Genomic DNA, 19,131 nt, shown 5'->3' with positions numbered 1-19,131 from the left:
CTTTCTCACACCTTTACAAACCTACCAAGATGACACTGCCCTCTCACACCGCAAAAGGAAGGAGCGTCTCAGCAGATGTGCCTCTCCCCAGCAGAACAAAGCACTGTTTTGCCCTCAGCCTGATCCATGGGAGCAGTAAGAATGAGGGAAACAAACTGGAAGGGACAGGCAGCAGCACAGACATTTTAGACACCACTTTAAACACAAATCCCATCTATGAAAGTAAGTCTCAGAACAAACCACATCAAATAGAAGACCACCACTAGCATGTCAGATGAGCAATTATGTTCCAAATGTGATGGGTTTATTTTATTTTACTCTGATGCAAAACCAAAGATTCCACTACAGCACAGAGACCAATATATTAAAAGGTCATGAAAAAGGTGTGGGACATGCAGGACGTGATGTACAACTGGAGAGTCGGGTTGTTTCCTTTAACATGACACTACATTGTTGCTGAGGAACACATTTAAATTAACACTGCAGAACTGAACTGAAATGTGGCACAAACATGACAACTTCCAGGCAGCCTTCAAGTACCTCCCTTAGGATGGACTTGCAATCTCTAGACTTCAGTGTGGGGAGGATTACAATTCTTTGGAAGAATAAAAAGTTCACACTTTTGAAATTTCACAGAAGAATTTTAAGGCTAAAACAGTGGGTTCATTTCTCTTCACTTCCAGGGACAAACCTGATGCTTTACTCAAAACCACATTAAGCTTCCAGTTCAAATCCCAACCCAACTTTGTGGCCTCCTGCATTGAAGTTCTTTCCATCAATTAAAGCTGATAAGGTCAGTTTGACTCCTAGGAAGAAAACAAGAGTCACTTATAACAAGTATTACAATCAGATCTGAATTTTCTAGAAACAATGGACAGAGTCAATGGCACAGATTATAGCTGGGTGCAAGAGTTACAAGCTATCACTAAATCAGCACAGGGTTACCTATAATCATCTGATCTGTAATGAGTAAAGCATGATCAGGACAAACTTTGAGTTCAGGGTTACGAACAATGAGTGATCAACCAAACTCAAAGGCCAGAGTGATGAAATTATAGTTACAAATATGTAAATATTTTTAAAGGGAAAGTACTTGATCTGTTTTACTTTCTGTCTGAACCACCAAATGTTACAAAATGGTCTGAATCAACCTATAGTGATTATGGACTGTTCTGCAGGCTATTTTCATATTCCTTTATCGCTTTCTACCCCAACCTCTGTTATTAGTTCTTTTACTCACCTGGTCGAAGGGTCTGAGTATAACCCAGTCCAATCAGGCTGGCATTATTTACTTTAGCCTAAGATTAAGAGATGGAATAGAAACAGAAAACAATAAATTTCAAATACATAAGTCCAATACAACCACCACTTTATGCATTAGATTTCCAAAGCTAAACGAACCCTAGAGCCAATCTAGTACTACTGAAGCTGAAAATTTAATAAATAAAAAGATAAATCCTTTAAAAATTCAATAGGACAGGTAGGGATGGTGAGGACCTTAAGAATGTATGCTCAAGGCTTCCAGCAAGTTTTTCAAAAACACTGTGCAGCCAAATACTCCTGTGTACTGAATTCTTTGAGATGCCAGTATATAACATCCGACAGTGGTTACAGCATGAACTCTGGTGTCAGGAAAACAGATCTGGGTTCAAATCTTGGCACTACCATTTACTAAGTGACCTTGGGCTAGTTACCTGACCTTTCTATGCCTCAGTTTGCTCATTTATAAAACAGGGATAAGGATAACACTACTCACCACAGAGTAGTTGTGAGAATTAAATGAGCTAATAATACATGTAAAGCCCTTGGCATAGTACCTAAAATTTAAGAGCTCAATTAGTGTTATTATTAATAAGAATTATTAATAGCAACAGGAATAGTAATCCAATCCCATGAATTTGCAGATAAGAAAATTCTGAGGCCACAGAGATAAAAGGACTTGACAAGGTCAGACAACAGCTAAATACAGGAGGAGCTAGGACTAGATCCCACATTTCCCGACTACAGGTATAATACTCTTTTTGTTGCACAAAAGAGCTAGCTCATTAAAGAGAATAAAGAACATGCAATCTACAACCATATACCAACATTCATTTACAACTCAGATGAAAACATAAGGGCGGATCCAATCTGGCAGCACATTCACATTCTTACAGATAGAGAAGTTCTACAGTCCAGCTTGTATTTAGCAGCAATGCCAAAACGGGTGTTGTTACTGCCAGCTGTCCAAGCAAGGTTTATTGATGTTTCAATCTTCTCATTCACCTTCTGGTAGATAGAACCTCCAAATTCAGTGCCATCATTCCTATTTTCATAGTGTAAGAAAAAGTCATAAATATTTAGTTTGTACCACTATTATGAATAAGGAAACAAATTGTAAGACTATCTAAACAAGGATCCCATTTTGTAAAACTACAGACTTCAGCAAATGTCTAGGATAAATGAGTACTGAACAAGGAACTAAATCCAGTTATGCAATTTATAACCACCTAATTAAAATGTAGTAACACTTGATTCATTTATTTGGCTTTTCCACATTACGTAAATTTCTTAGACAATTCAATTACGCACAAAGGCAGACACCTCAGGTAAATATAATCTACAGGTCTCCTTGGGACTTTCATAGAATTTAGAAACTTCAAAGTAGAGTTCAGTAAAGATTCTGCAAAAATAGATACAGACGGAAAGAGACAGATGTACAAGAATAAAGCCAATTCTAGATTTCATTTAAAACACAATCCTAGAGTTAGAAAGCACTCTCCCTACAATACCTAGGGAACACTGCTCCAGAGAAGTACCTAAATTATTGCTTCAAAGCATCCCAGATGTTAGTCCTTGAGTTTTCATGGTTTTCCTGATAATATTGTTTCATAAATTTTGTTTCATCAATTTTAATACTTGTGTCTATACCACTAACTTTATTTTAGCCATCATAAGTGAATTAGAATACCTAGCAGAGAGCAATCTGCAACACTTCAAAAACACATAGCTCACCCTTTGCTTTTTCTTCCTGGTATAGCAGCAGTTTCCAGTAGGCCAAGACATAAAATACAATTTAAAGTTCAGATTCATTCGGACAACAGGGTGCAGCCTACATAACTGACTCCCAGGAATGCTTTGTGGACTCCTGTTACATCTGAATGTGATAAGTGTAGCGGTTCCAACCAGGGATACCCGAAAACCTCCAGAGAATTACTGGGGATGCTCTAGGATGCTCAAATCAATTTGGTGGTTTTCTTGGTGATCCAAACAGACCTGCTTCCAGATACTGCCAAGATGAGTGGGGCACCAGAGAAAGCAGAGACATCTCCTACAGATCCCTTTTACCAAGAGGTAAACCATGCTCTGAGCTCTCTCCAACCCAGTGGTTCTTCTACAAATTTTAGAGCTTTCTGAAGTTTGGGGTAAAGGCTGAGAGGCCAGTAACTACCAGCAGCACAGCACCATGCATGAAGTGCACTAGCCTCCTGGCAATGTTCTGCTGACTATGAGAACAGCACAAGGTTGTCCACCAAGGAATACTACATGCAAGTGCCATCACTTCTAATCTTCTTCTCATGCTAATGGCCACCACATTTTTGAATGACTGCACTGACACTGAAGAAGAAATGAATTATGAACACTCACACATGAGTGTGCAGCTGGAAGTCTGCAGCCTTGTAACCCAGGGCAAAATTATTCTGTGACAGTTTGGATTTGGCCGTGTCAAAACTCATCTGATATCCTGCAAGCCAACCTTCAAAGGCCAACACAGCCCAACCATAGATGGTTGGTCCTGCAAAATCTATATCAACGTTACTGCCAAGACTGAAACAATCCCTTCTATAGGAGGCCTTCAATTTCCCACTCTTCTTTCTGTAAAAAAACAAACAAACAAATAAAAACAACACAATGTAAACAACGTGAGTTTCTACTACTGTCCAGGAATCTTTAGGGTAAGAGCCTCTCTTTCCCCCAAAGTAAATATTACTTTGGTACATGGCATACATTTGGTAAAAATGTTTCAAATGACCTAGCTCTACAAAAATAATTTTGTTAGGATTAGAAGTGCATATATTATTATCTATTCCTCACTGTAAATTCAAATGTTAGGGTACTTCATAATTTCATAAAGGCATGAACAAAAGCACAAGGAGGAATAAGATATTTCAGTAACAAATTAATAATCTGAAGATGTATGTATACAGGCATATGAGAAATCAAATCTCTTTAAATGTTGCCAAATGCCAAATGCCACAGAAAGTAACACCCAACGCACATTATTAACCTACCATGGAGAGAAGTGTACATTTTTTAAGGACAATACTGAAAACACAAAATTAATTCTTAATAGTCTTTATCCTATTCCAATCGAGCCTCTTACAAGAATATTTGTCATTTACATAACAAAGTGTGTGGCAGGAAGGACACACTTGTTACAGCTGATAAGAAATGCCAATTTGCATTGATATTATTTATCATTATTATCTGTCCTTCAGATAGCATGGACCCATGTTAGGCAGATAGGAAATGACACAATCCCCATTTTCACATGAGGAAACTGAGGCTGAGAAGTTGGAGGATTTAAAGAGGCTAAGGAATCAAGTTGGTAGCAGTGTTCTAGAAATTAACTTCTCAGCAGAATACCACCACTTCCACAATCTTCAGAATAGCTTAAAATATATCTACGGTCTCAAGACTCTTCAAGCTCCTAAACTTTTTATACCCTTTGTAATAAATTTATAAATTTTTGTGGTGTTGTAACTCTAAGGTCAAGGGTTCGGATCCCCATATCGGCCAGCCGCCAAAAAAAAATTCCTAAATTTTTGTTCGTCTGTTGAATTTTCAAATCGAAATTTTATTCTGCCTCAAGGGGGTCTTCCTCTATCCTCACCACATACACAGGCCTCTTGTATTCCAAACAGCAACCTCCTAACTTCTTCCTGCCTCAAACTTTTCATTGCATCTCCTTATTCTAAAGCTCTCTATCCCTTCAAACTCCAAAAACATTTCAGAAAATAGGATTTGGATAATTACCCTGTATTCGGTACAAATATGGTATCAAGAGTCAGTTTCAACCCTTCAGCCAACTGAAAAATAAAGATTTAAAATGGACAATTAGTAATTTTCAATTCTTTATTCAACTCAAGAAACTAATTCTAAAGTTTCCTCTTCCTTTGTCTAGTGTTGAATATACTAATTATCCTGATTTGAGCAGTACATATTGATAGTCAACCGCACAGATATGTACAATCAACTATGTTACAATTTTAAAAAAAGAAAAGCTTCCTCTTCCTCTTTAATGAAAAAAGAAGTCATTAAAAAAGCCAAATATTAAATTACATAACAAATTACCTCCCTATCCTCTCCCGTCCCCTCCCTCCTCTCCCCTCACCCCTAGCCTTCATCCTGGTTCTCCCACCAAAAAATGGGTTCATATGTATAGGTCAAATCACATTACAGCAAATAACATAAATTACAGTACAAAAACAACAGAATTATAAGACAACAAAATAATCTTGATATTTCTTGAAATTATTATAATGAGATAACAAGCCCACCTAAGTAATTTACTCAGCTATACATGTATAATATCTATATATGGTAATGAGCATATAGACATAACACAAAAAACAGTGCCCTGTACATAGTAGGCACTTCACAAATATTGCTAATACATTTTTCTCCTTGAAAACATCAGAGATTTGTCAAAACACTTTTCTGCGGAGCCAATTTTGCAATAATTACAAAACTAAATTACTACAAATAGTTTGTTCTACCCAGGAGAGGCTCAGCTGTATAACAGAATAAAGAGAAATGGTCAGAACAAAGATGTGATGTGATCATTAGAATACTCACAAACAAAGGCTTATTTTCTGGAAACATTAAGACATATCAAAAAAGGCCACAAATATAAAAATCTTGTTCAGATTATATTTGGAGTTTGTTCATCATTCAGTCAGCAAGGTAAATCAAACCTAAAGAAAAAAAAACTTCTAGTGCTTTCTCTTACCTTATTCTCCCAAGAGATTTCTGTCCCAAGAGTATTGTCTGTGTTCCATTTTTGGGTGAAGGTAAGTCCATAGTTACAGATCTTATATTTGGTCTCTAGGTTGCCTGATGCTTTTCCTGTATCAGTGTAAGCATGACCAGACGTAGAAAATTCCTGGTAATCAAGAAAAAATAATAACTTTAAAACTAGCTCATCAACTAGAAAATATTCATTTCAGAAAGTAGTGTTCAATGCATCTCAAACAAATACAATCTACTTTTTACCACAGCCCTACTCTACAGCAACTCATTTCCACTTTTCTTCTATCTTTCCAATCTCTAAGTATTTTAACCAGTTTTAGATCTTTCCATTACTCCACTGCTCTCACTGGTATTTTTTTGTTCCATATGCTCTCTTATTAATTGGGAATCTTAAATTCTTTCCTTAAAAGAGAAATATCTTTACTGAATATAAATGCCTTTACTAAAAAGACAAAAATATTGAATCTTAAACATTTTACTTTCATGAATGAAAAAGATGATCAATTCTCTAAGATACCTTTCATATTATTAGTTAATTTAAGGATTCTTAAAAATCCCAAAACACTATCCCCTACCCCCCTTTAATAGGGTCAACACTTTATTACTTTTTTAAAACATTTAAAAAATTTTTATTGTGGTAAAATAGACAACATAAAATTTACCATTTTAACAGTTTTTAAGTGTACAGCGAAGTGGCATTGAGTACATGCACATTGCTTTTGTCCACAAAACTATCTGTAAAACTTTCAACATAAACAATCTCAATATTTGAAAGTATCTACCCATTTTTCACAATAAAATGGAATGCTGTAATATATTCCTCTTTCCCCCTTCTCCATCCTGTCTACCTTTTAAAGTGCTTTCTCAAATAGCTATTATAAATGCTTTACTATAGATCCTCCTTCCTAGTTAAGTATCCTTTCAGTCATAGGACAATAAGCAATTAGAAAAAGATCTCCATCTAAGGGGAAGCAGTCAACACCTGTCACTGACAGTCTATGAACGGCCAAGAAAAAAGCATTCCGATTGGCCCTGTTTTTAAGGAGCATTTCTGAAATACTGCCAACAGTAACGAAGTGCTGCCAACCCTGACCAGTTCTCTTTCACCACCTGCAATACAAATCCTCCCTTTCACAAATACCCTGCTTCCTAACTCTAGTTCTATGGGCAGATGAAACTGGGAAACTATCATCTGTTTATCAACACCACACAGAAAGCTTCAAAGAGAATATCATGCTGCACATTAAAGACAAGGCCTTAGTAAAAAAAAAAAAAAAAGAAAAAGAAAAAAGATTAAACATTAGTCATGTTTAACAGTTCTCATAATTCTTTAATGTGGCAATCGTTTTCTTTTAGTAGATCCAACTATCCAATGTTTTACTTTTTACATTTACCTTTTACAAACTTGACAAGTATAACAAATATAAATCTTAATTTTGGTGTTAGGGAAACTTTACGCACAAAATTAAGGCAAACAAGTAGTCTACATTTCTTCCTTGTTATCGTCATCATATCTAAGTGTGAAGCTCCATCAAGAATCTAAAAGAGGCTGGCCGGTTAGCTCACTTGGTTAGATTATGGCCTTCTAACACTAGGGTCATGGGTTCAGGTCCCTATACCAGCCAGCAACCCCCCCCCCCCCAAAAAAGCTAAAATACTAGAGATAGAAGAGGCTGGCCAGTTAGCTCAGTTGGTTAGAGCGTGGTGATGATTAACACTAAGGTCCCAGGTCCAATCCCTGTACCAGCCAGCCACCAAAAAATAAATTAAATAAAATACTAGAGGTACAAATCTGAAAGAGAAGGCTAAAAATGCTGTAAAGTTGAGTTCCAGGCTTATAATTGCTTCAGTTTTTGTCTAATTTCATAATTAGGTCAAAACAAGTGTAAAGTACATTTATAACATGCATATAATATCCACAGCTCTACACTAAATGTTAGTAAACAATAAAACAAACAAAAATGTTAAATAGATGGCAGATGATAAAAATATCAAGACACACTTTAAGAAATTTGGAACAATGAATAAAATTTATCCTAAATCAATACCAGAGACCAAAAGCAGGCACAGAAACTAGCACACAAATAAGCTTTTTTTCCTTACCATCTGAATATTACCACAACACAGCAGCATGAAAGGGAGACAAAAAAGTTTAGTTGATAATTTTTGTAACACAAACCTAACCTGAGCGAATTCTGAAACCTCCTCAATATGAGTATAGTGATTTTTCTATTTTAACAGAACCATATATAGAATAAGCCCATCTCAGTAAGGTAGGTACACATATATTTATTTACACTAGAGAAATCCAAGGGAAGAATGATAGTGACAAACCAGGACTATACAGAGTACAAGGCAAAGTACTGTAAGAATTCCACATGCCTTTTGTTCTTCTATTTAAATCATAACCAGAAATAAAATTTGCACAGGTCTGAATGGGTAAATACCAAAAAAATATGTGGCCAATGAGGAGAAATCAGAGAATTAAATGAATGAAAAGTGAATCCACTTGTTGAGATTTACTGAATAAAAGCTCTGGTTAATGATGCTTTGAAAGCATGACAACATATCTTTTACTATATTCTTAACTAACAGTAAAAAAGACTTTATGAACATCAGTTAAAAACTGTAGAATAATATTTTAAATGCATACATGTAGAAATACATTTTATTTCTACATTTTGTTTCAACTAATCATAAAGGGGACAGAGACAAAATTTACTTTTATAAAAAGGCAGTAAAATTTACATGAACCTATTATAATGGAAATAAAGTTTTTAGTACCCATATACACACTCATGAAAGTATGTATATGGTCAGAAAATATGACATGGTCAGAAAACATATATTCCCTATCTTCTCAGAGTAAGACACAGAATAATCATTATGACAAAGGGTCTCGATAAAAATCCAACCTGGTGGTCTACGGGTTTTACAGGACGAAGTTTCACATAACTAAACACTGATCTTTAAATGGGTTCCTTTAACTTAATCATGCTATTAATATATAATTTTAAGATATTAAAACTATCTTAGGTACTCACCACTCCACTACAAGACTTGGTTCTCAGATCTATTTTGACCATGCCAAACCCTAGACACACACACACAAAAACAAAGTAATGTACAAAATGTGACTGACATTCACTCTACTTTATGCAACTCAGAAATTATGAAATAGTCCATACGTTCCATATGGAAAATACATAATACTCTCATTAGGCAAGAGTTCCACAAGAAACTAAATTACAATCAAATAAGTCCCTAAAAATGAATAAGGACATAACTTTTAAAATATAAGTTAAAGAAAAAATGCATGAAAGAAATATGCACTATTCCAAGTTATCAAAATTACTAGAAAATATTATGCCAATATACATACAAGCTTAAAATATACATTTAACATTACTACCTAATAAGAAAATAATCAAATGTGTACAGCACAAAAATTTAAACTTTAAAGATTAAACTTTAAAACACAAAAGTAAATGTGTATATGGGAATCCAAGAATATATGTTACTCCAAAGAAGTCACAAATTGTGTCTTCACTTTCATAAAACAATGCCATTATTTGGAGGGGGGAAAAGTACCCCCTACTTTAACTGTCTCCAAGGCTAGCCAAAAGATGCACAAATACTATAGATTTATATGATTTTATGTTACAGATAATATTAAATATGTATATGCATGTATATATGTATATAATTGCTTTTAATGCTTGTAAGGGAATCTACCTCTAAAGAAGGAAGTCTAATAGCCTGTTAATAGTTACCCCTTATGTCTCATGAAGTAGATTAACGTAGACTTACCCATATTTTACTAGCACAGCATCTTGCACAAAGTAAGCAAGCACTCAACACTAACCCTTACCCAAAATTGGAAATTTACTATAGCATACTTACCATATCCTTTGTTGAAGACATCCTTGGCAGCCTTTCCTAGGTCACAGTAAGTCGGTGTGTTACACATAGCTTATAAAGAAAAATGGGGATAAAGGAATAAAAATAACCGTTTGGTATTTATTCACCCATAGTTCTTCCACTGTTCATCCTGTGGGAAGAGGTATATGAGTACAGCTTTCTCTTTCTTTGCATCATTTATGCTTATACTCTATGCACTCAAAGTTAAGAGGAGGCATTCTGCTCCTTTAAAAAGAGTTTTCCAGAACACTGGAGAATAAAGGCTTTTCCCACGAGATTCACAGTGGTCATCTTTCTGATTGCATTTCAAAGAAAAGAAAGTTCTCGCAAGCTGAAGGAGATGCTTTGAAATTGGACTTATTGTTTTCTTCTAATGCAAAAATTACCTTAGAAAAATTTTCTCTGGGCTGTTATAAAGCCAAACAGCTGTATAAAGCAACAAAGTAAAATTTTTAAGGAACCATAAGAATAGATGCAATCAAAATCCTCAAGGGTTAACATTCTACTACTCTGAAATTCAGTTCCTAAAATAAGAATTACCATATTAACTGAGAAATTTGCTCCTTCTCAAAGCTTTTCTTAAGGTGCTATAACTGTACCCATTAACCAGAAATAGGACAGATTCCACCTGCAGTAGCCTGCTTGCTAAAAAAAAAAAAAAAAAAAAAAAACTGATGTAAACTCTGAAGTAAAAGCCTTCAAAATCCCAAAGCGCTCTGACTTTTCGCCTTGTCTACTCACCCAACTTTTCTAATTCCACTACGGCCCTCACATCAAATTCATAGAAGCTATGAACACTGCGGAATACACCATTCCTTGCCCTCTTTGTATAGCGTGGAATCTTTACCTGCAGCAGGTTCTGTTGTGTCCTTACTGCAGACTCAAAAGCCATAACTAACCAGTAATAGAACCACTTTAAGCAGTCCCATTAGCCCAATTACTATACCAGAAAAATCCAGAGTACCAGTTAGCGCTCGCAATTACTATGCCTGATCTACACATTCAAACTAATATTTACTTATATGCAGCCCAACTCTTAGTCCAGACTTCTGCTAAATTTCGGCCTATACCATCACACCTGAACATACACTTACGATGCACTTAACTGGGAATTCACTTAAAATTTGTTCCTTAACGTAAACCTGTCAAATATGACAGACACCATGATATAAAATTAAGGGGAAAGAGTATTGTATAAAAACTATATATGAAGTTAAGAAACAGTAGTATAAATGTACTGACTTCATGACATAATAGAAGTTTGCTGTGAACTACAAGGTTTCATAGTTCACTTCCACAGCAATTATTTTACAATTCAATTTCTCGTACTCAAATTATCGAAGCTAGATTTTTTACATATTCCCAATTCCAATTTGATGTCATTACTCTTTATGATCCAAATTGACGCTGGTATCTGTTGAAATTTTGCTAGAAGTCTATAATTTGGGAGTATATAAATACAGGTAATACATACTCAAACAGAAATGTTAAAGCTCTACAGTCTGGTTTTTCACAATGACAAGAGAAAAGGCATACTTAAATGTTCCGAAGCACCATATACACGTCTGGAGACTAATTAAAGGCCTTTTAGCATTTTGCTTTCTAATTTTTCAAAACAGTACCAGATGCTACGCAAAAGCCGTGTGGCTCGTTTAGTTTAACGGACATCACTTCTGCCTAGTTCGAGCTCACTTTCTCAGGCCCAGGAGTCTGATGGGAAATGCACTGCTGGGGTGATCAAGCAAAAATCGAGAGCACGCAGGGGCTGCACGTTACTCAAGAGGAGAGCTGTAGTCACACGTCCGACAGCTCTACGACATGCACTTGTTTGCAGACACACAAGCACCACGCACCGAGGCGCTAACTGGGCGGTACTAACGTGAGAGTCGGCGGCGAGCCCCTGCTGTCGCTCGCCCCAGCGTCCTAAGGTGCACCCGCGGGACGAAGCGGGCCGGGCTCGGGGCCCAGGACCCGACTCCTCCCCGCCTGACACCGGGCACGCTCGCCGCACCCGCCGGCGGAGTCAGGTCGGCGCCGCGCGGGCCCAGCCCGAGGCGGCGGCAGGTCGCGCAGGGCCGGCGCCCCGCCCCTGGCCGCGCCCCGTCAGGCGTTTCGGCCTCCGACCCTTCCGCGGGTCCCCGCCGGGTCCCCTGCGCGGCCGCGGCCCCGCCTGGCCCCTCCACCGCCACCGCCGCCGCCGAAGCCTCACCTCCAGTCGCAGGGCCCGCGTCCGCTCCGCCCCGGCGCCGCCGAAGGTCTCCTCCACCAACGCCGACGCGCCTGCGCGGCCCGATGCCCCCGCGCGCCTGCGCGCCCCCGCTCCGCCCGCTCCGCCCGTTCGCGTCTGCGCTGTGGTGTCCCGCCGCGGTCTCGCGCCGCCGGCCTGGCCGCCGCAGGGGGCGGCGGGGGCGACCAACTCCTCTAACGTCTGGCTACGCCGGCGCGCGTGCGCAGGAGGCCGGGCACACAGCCGGCGGCCGGGGGCGGGCCTGTGTCCTGGAGGCGCTCGTTGTCGCGAGGCCGCGCGGGAGCTCCTAGCAGGGGGGTCGCGCCTCACGTGGGGCCCGGACGCTCGGTCTCCGGTGGGTGGGGCGCGGCCTCTTCATCTCACACCGACCAACATGCAGGAATGTGTCCCGCAGGTCGTCTCATCCTGAGGGTGAGAAGACAGGGCCCCAGAGGATGAGTGATTTAAGGGCACACAGGTAGGCGGACATTGTAATTCGGGGGGGGAGAGCTCTTCTTTAGAGGAGGAGACCGACCGACAGACGCAGAGGAAATGACAGAAACAGAAAATCACCACTGTGGAACCACCAGACGAATAAAGGATTCAGGCAAAGTATCAGGGGACTGTTGAGGACATCAGTCTGGTTTCACGGTGTCACCGCATAGATTACTTACTGAGGAGCAGAGGTGACTTCACATCAGAGGAGTCACTCACCCAGGTGGTCCAGCGGAGCATCGCCGCGTGGGACAGACGACGAGGCGCCTTCGGATGTCACGCACGAGGACAGACGACGTTCTCGCCAAAAGTGTGTGATTTGTTCTGTTCACGAGGAAACAGACAAGTCCGCATTGAGGGAACTTCTGCCAAACAGCTGCCCCCACATGTCAATTTTCCGAGAGATTAAGAAAGGCTAGGAAATTGTTCTAGAAAAAAAAAACAAACGAACAAACAAACAAAAAATGATGGGGACAATTGAAGAAATGTGACTAGAGACTGTATTAGTATTGTAACAACGTAAAATTTCCTGAGGGTGCTGTATCTTGGTTATGCTAGAATGGCCTTAAGGAGATACATGCTGAAGTATTTAGAAGTGAAACTCAAATGGTCCAGAAAAAACAAACATGACAAAATGTTAACGATTGGTGAATCTGAGTTCATTGCACTATCCGTGAAACTTCAATAACTTTTAAAAATTTCAAAATAAAAAGGCAGAAAAAATCCCCACAAGGTCTGCGATGCTCAGTACACAATACCAGCTTGCTTCTTGAACCGATAAGCAAATACCGTTACTTGCCTACTGCTTGTAAGACATTTCATGCCAATACGACCACACCCCCTCCCTCCACCACCTCCCACCCTATTTCCCTCCCCCTCTCCCCGTTCCCTTCCCCACCAACTGCTCCACAACATCTTAGATGTAAAAAAAAATAATATTAATAAAAAAACTTTAAAAGTAATTTTTAAAAGATTAAAAAAAAAAGATAAAATAAATGCCCCAAGGGACTTATAATGTAAGACTTAGACAAATATCTGCCAAATGAGGCAGAATATGGTAAATGTAATAAGTAAAGCAATATAACCTAGTAGCCCAAATAAAATGAGCTCTGGAGTCAGAAGAGGCTGGGTTTGTATCTCACCTCTGCCAACTCTGTGGTCTTAAGCAAGCAACTTACTCTCTCCACATCTGCAAAACAGAACTACGTAATATTTATCTCAGAGCATAGTAGTGGATATTAAATAATGTATCCATGGCACATCATCTGCCTGGCATATGGAAAATATTCATTGATAAAAAACACATAAAAATTAATATGCTATAGGAATTTAGCAGCTATACAGGCAAAACACATTTATTCATATACTGATGAACATTAGAGCCACAACTTAAGCCTGTGCTTTGGCTCAGACCTGACCTTTTGTCAAATACAGCAGACCTTTAAAGGCTGTCAAGAGCACTTGGAAAGGGAATTTGGCAACATTCCTTCCTTCATTGTCTGTTAACCAAAGGTCTTTCTTCTGAAAGGACCTGACACCATTCCCAGGTCATTCAGAGGGACCTACTTTCTCTCTCAATGCCTGAAACAGGTAGACAATGAAAGAAACTGTTAAGGAAAACAGCTGCTGCTGGAAGGAATCCTTTCTCTGCTTCCTGCCCCTCTGGCCCTGTCGTTAGCTGGACCCAGATGTCCACTTCAAGACTCCAGCCTTCACCACCTCACAGCTACAGTCAGTTCTTATTTCCCACCCACACTGGAATCTAAAGTCTCCATTGTAGGAGCATTTATAGGAGCATTTTGCTCCTATAAAATAGATAGAATCATAGAATTTTAGTGCAGGAAAGGGACTTTAGACTCCTTCTTTGAGAGACATTTGCTAATTGCTTACTATGTGCAGGGCACCATGCTCAGAGCTGATGTGTGAGGAAACACCCAAAGTGTTAGAGCCATGGGGTCCAGATGCCCATGGAGACAGTGTTCCCTAGCGGGCAGGTTCACAGTACTGGTCACCCTGCTCAAGACAAGATTACTTGACCATCTTGTCTTTCTGAGAGAAAAATCTCAGGTTAGTGTAGTTTTACTCTCAGAAAATGTAGTTTTACTATCAGAAATTAACTGAGAACAGAAGCTCAACTGTGAATATTGGTAGCTTAATTACCCTAAATGTAAGAATATTATAAGATTCTAAAAACAGCAGTGTTAGTTAATTCCATTTCTTTAAAGAAAAAGGTACCACTTGCTTTTTTTCAAGGACTCCCAAATTCTTATGAGGCCTAAGGATCCGAGCAGCTGATGGCATCTTTGAAAGGAGGAGATAAAAGCATGTCCCTAGGCCTTCTACAAAAGGCAGCAGAACACAGGGACACAGCAGTAAAAGCACCTACTGTGTCTGGGAGGGGACTGATGGCTTCTCAGGGGAAATGATGTCTCAGAACAGCTCAGGTGGACAAGAGGGAAATGGTTTCCCGAGCAGAGGGACAGAATGATAGAAGACTGAATTCATGCCCTGAAATTCCATATCTAAAGACTCATCTCAAGGAAATAATCATATATTTGTGCAAAGACTTATCTTGAATAGCTTGAGTGATTTAATGCAGCAAAAAATGAAAACATAAATGCCCAACATTTAGAGGATTCATTAAATAAGCTGTAGTATACCCATCTTCTGGGTTATGGTACAGCCATGTGTTTTGATAACATTTGAAGATCTGGGAGAAAGGCTCTGGAAAAAAAACAGGAAGGAAAAAAAACAGGAAGAAAAAATATGTACAGTTATATGTGTGCGTGTTGTAGTTTAAGCAGCAGCAAGGGAGTGATAAACATAAGCATCGGCGTATCATTCTAATGGGAAGGCAGAGAAAAGGACTGGGCAAGGGAGGTTCACCAGAGTAGTTGTAGGGATTGTAATGGCTAGTGCTGGAGCTGGTAATAGATTATTTTTGTGGGTTTTTTTCGAGTGGCTGGCTGGTACAGGGATCGAACCCTGGAACTTAGTGTTATCAGCAGCACGCTCTAACCAACTGAGCTAACTGTCCAGCCCCTAATTATATTGCACATTAAATAAATTAAAAATGCATGTATATGTACCTGCATACAAAGAAAAAATGGGAAAATTTTACCAAAATTTGACAATGACTGTCTCTGCTAGGTCAGAGTATATGTGATTTTTATTTTCTTCTTCACATTTTTCTGTATTTTCAGAAATTTCTAAAATTTGGAAATATGTATTTCTTTTATAATTAGAGAAGTTTTTATAAGGTGGAGAAGTACCTAGATTTTTAAGAAGGGGAATGCAGTTCCATGGGGAATTGCCACCAGAAATTGGGAAATGCTTCTGGACTTACATACTTAGAATTTCCGTTGGGCCTGAGTGCTCACTTCATTCTTGATCACAAGGGGGAGCAAGGAGACAAGGTAAAAAAACTGAACCTGCTGTGGGGCATCGGGCTCCCAAGGGTGATCCCCAGAGCCTCAGCCAAGATCTTCATAAGATGGTGAATACAGTTATGAATTAGGATTGGACGTTACGTCTGGGGGCTTCCTACCAAAGTCAGAGTCATCTGAATGTTAAAAGGGCAGCAAATGTTTACAAAGTTGGTTTTATGAAGAAACCAATTTTGTCCACGTGTAGATTAGGGGACAGCCTGGCTGATGTAACCTACAAGTTATTTAGTCTTAAACACTTCCTAGTAAAGCACTAGAATCTCGTTTACATAAAGGATAATTTAGGGGAAAAGGTGACATACTCCTACAGTTGAGTGTAATCTGAAAACAGCAGCAAGGAGTGTTCCCTTTGCATTTTAGTGAATATTTAGCTATGCTTCAAGCAACTGGATATGTTTGGGAATGGACTTCAGCTCGTGAGCTGTATATGTGGTATAGGAAAGAATAAACTTTGGAGCCAGAAAACTTATGTTCATATCCTAGATCTGCATCTCATTAGCTGCGTGATCTTGGGCAAATTACTTAGCTCCTGAGCCTCACTGTCTTCATTTTTAAAATGGAGATCCCAGGAAGTAAACTAGTCAATGGAGCTGATAAACCTGAAACCTGCTCTAAGGTCAACTAAGTTCCTAAAAGCCTTCAGGGATCTGGAATGGGGTTCCACACATTCTGGAACTGTTACCACAAGATTATTTTTAACCTAACACCAGACTTATCAATGCCTAAAGAATTTGTATTAACTTAGGAATGCTGAAAATGTATCTTGTGACCCTTACAAATACATTTGTACATAGGATGTAACCAAGAACCAGTCATTAGCCTATGTGATGCTATGGAACCAATGAAAAGCCTGATACACTGATAAAGGGGCTGTCCCCTTGTAAGAGTGAGTGGGGAAAACACACTGTCTTTCCTCTGCTCTCACAGCACAATCAACACAGAAGACCGAATTCTGTGACAAATGTGTGGGGATTTCTCCCCACTGGCAAGAAAGCCAGCAATTCTTCAGTGGAGTATCCTCCAGTTGAATTCTGACACTGTCTACCTAGAGATAGCGTCAGATCCCACAGGGTGAGGACTCAGTCCCCAAGACTGCCTCCCACTTCAGGTGCCAGTTGCATGTCCAGGCCTCTGGAACTTCTGACCAACTATCTGGCTACTGCGAGGCGAAGGCTAAGGCCAATGTCGCTTATCCTGCTCACAATCCTGTCACGGACTGGGCCGATGGTTGAACTAGGGCTGGGTCTGGAGCTCCCAGACCCCTCAAGCCCCTTCACAGACTGGGTCACAAACCCTTCACACGCCAGGCTGGGTCACCAGACCCCTTCCTGCAGGTCTATAAGCTAGGCAACTGGCCACATGGTTCTTGGAAACTGCAGGTCTGGAAAAATATGGCCACGCAGGGCAGGTGCCCAAGGCAGTAAACACCAGCCAAAGCCACGCTGTGTGGGCGCACTCACTCCACCCACACAATGTTACCAAACCACCCTGAACCGGCTCTGAGGCGAGGGGAGGCTCACCAAATTGTTCCATTTTCCCAACACTAACAAACCATAAATCAGGGTTCCCACAATCCCTGCCTTGGGTTTGGTTAGTTTGCTTGAGTGGCTCACAGAACTCAGGAAAGCACATATTTATGTTCACTGGTTTATTATAAAGTATATTACAAAGAATACAGATGAAGAGATGCACAGGGTGAGGTATGGGGAAGGGGCACAGAGCTCCCATGCCCTCCCCAGGTGCACCACCCTTCAGGAACCTCCACGTGCTCAGCTGTGCAGAAGCTCTCCCAACCCAGGCATTTTGGGTTTTTACAAAGGCTTCATTACATAGGCGTGATTGATTAAGTCATTGGCCACTGGTGATCAGCCCCTCGCCCTTCCCCAGAAGTTTCAGTCCCATTTTGCTGTTTCCTGTGACCAGCCCCCATCCTGAAGCTACCTAGGGGTTGCCAGCCATCATTAACATACAAAAAGACTCAGCACTTTGGGGATTCTAAGGATTTTAGGACTTGTATGTCAGGAGACTGGGACGAAGACCGAATACACATCTTCACAGTATCACCCCCTTCCTTTTTGCCCTTCCTTGCTGTGTGGTTATAAAAATGCTAAAATCCTGCCAGCCCTTTGGAAAGCACTTCCCAAGGCAAGTTGGTGATGTTTTTCCTGGGCTACAGTCACACATATTGGCTCAGATAAACTCTCTTGATACTTTCTCAGTGCCTCAGGATCTTTTTCCAGGTTGACACGGCCCACCCAGAGGGAGGCTTCTGCCACAGATAGCTTTCCTTGGCCAAAGTCCTGAGGAGGCTCGGACCACAGCTGGGTAGGAGACTGGAACAGAGGAGACAAGATCTCATCCAGGAGGACAGAGTAATGAAACAAAGGCTTGCCCTGATGAGGAGTGGAGGGCCGTGGAGACTCTACCGGAGAGGGGTATGAGAACCACGTAGGCCTCTGGAGAGTACCACAGGGACATTCAAGGCACACAGCCTCTTTCCTCCAGCAGGAGACTCCAGAGCTCAGGTGTGCAGAGCTCATGGGTAGCCATTAATTATTAAAATTTTGCTTCTTCAGAACTAGGACTCCAGGCAGGTTTGGAGTTTCCTAATGTAATGGGATTCATCCCTTACTTTTGAGGAAAAGAATCAGACCCAGTTTGGTCTGTATATTAGGATCCAGACCAAAAGACGGCAGAACCTGCTTTGTTGCTGGGGAGGAGGCCACAGGCATGTAGGATTCCTCTTTGCTTGCTCCTTCGCTGAAACAGGCTTCCTGGAATACATGGATCTCCCAGTAATGTCCATTTCTCTGTCCTCCAAAGTCATAGACGGTGTTGCTGTGCGGTCTATATCCCTTGCCCTCCCTCCACAACCCTTCAGCCTCCCACTTACCAGACAGCCCAGAATGGCCCTGACTAGGTTTCTTGGAGACACTTCAGACCCCAAACCTACATGGAAGAGGCCACTGCCTCAACACAGACAGACACCACAGGGCAGCAGAGGCAGACCTGACCTCACCCCACACCCTT

General features: G+C 40.3%; 1 protein-coding gene across 1 annotated transcript; it reads right to left on the bottom strand.

Moving 5' to 3' along the window:
• Positions 1–270: 270 nt before the first annotated feature.
• Positions 271–12,350, bottom strand: VDAC3 (voltage dependent anion channel 3). The gene is made up of 10 exons (XM_063079125.1): positions 12,143–12,350; positions 9,916–9,984; positions 9,057–9,106; positions 8,116–8,118; positions 5,993–6,145; positions 5,017–5,069; positions 3,628–3,855; positions 2,155–2,305; positions 1,241–1,298; positions 271–806 (listed from the first exon to the last, which is right to left on the bottom strand). The coding sequence occupies exons 2-10, from the start codon at positions 9,980–9,982 to the stop codon at positions 715–717; spliced, it is 855 nt and encodes a 284-aa protein (XP_062935195.1). The 5' UTR covers positions 9,983–9,984; positions 12,143–12,350; the 3' UTR covers positions 271–714.
• Between the last annotated feature and the right edge of the window lie 6,781 nt (positions 12,351–19,131).

The sequence above is a fragment of the Cynocephalus volans genome, chromosome 15, assembly GCF_027409185.1.
Source record: "Cynocephalus volans isolate mCynVol1 chromosome 15, mCynVol1.pri, whole genome shotgun sequence".
Lineage (NCBI taxonomy): Eukaryota > Metazoa > Chordata > Mammalia > Dermoptera > Cynocephalidae > Cynocephalus > Cynocephalus volans.
The sequence above is the reverse complement of the archived record's forward strand: the minus strand, read 5'-3'. Positions and strand labels throughout refer to the sequence as shown.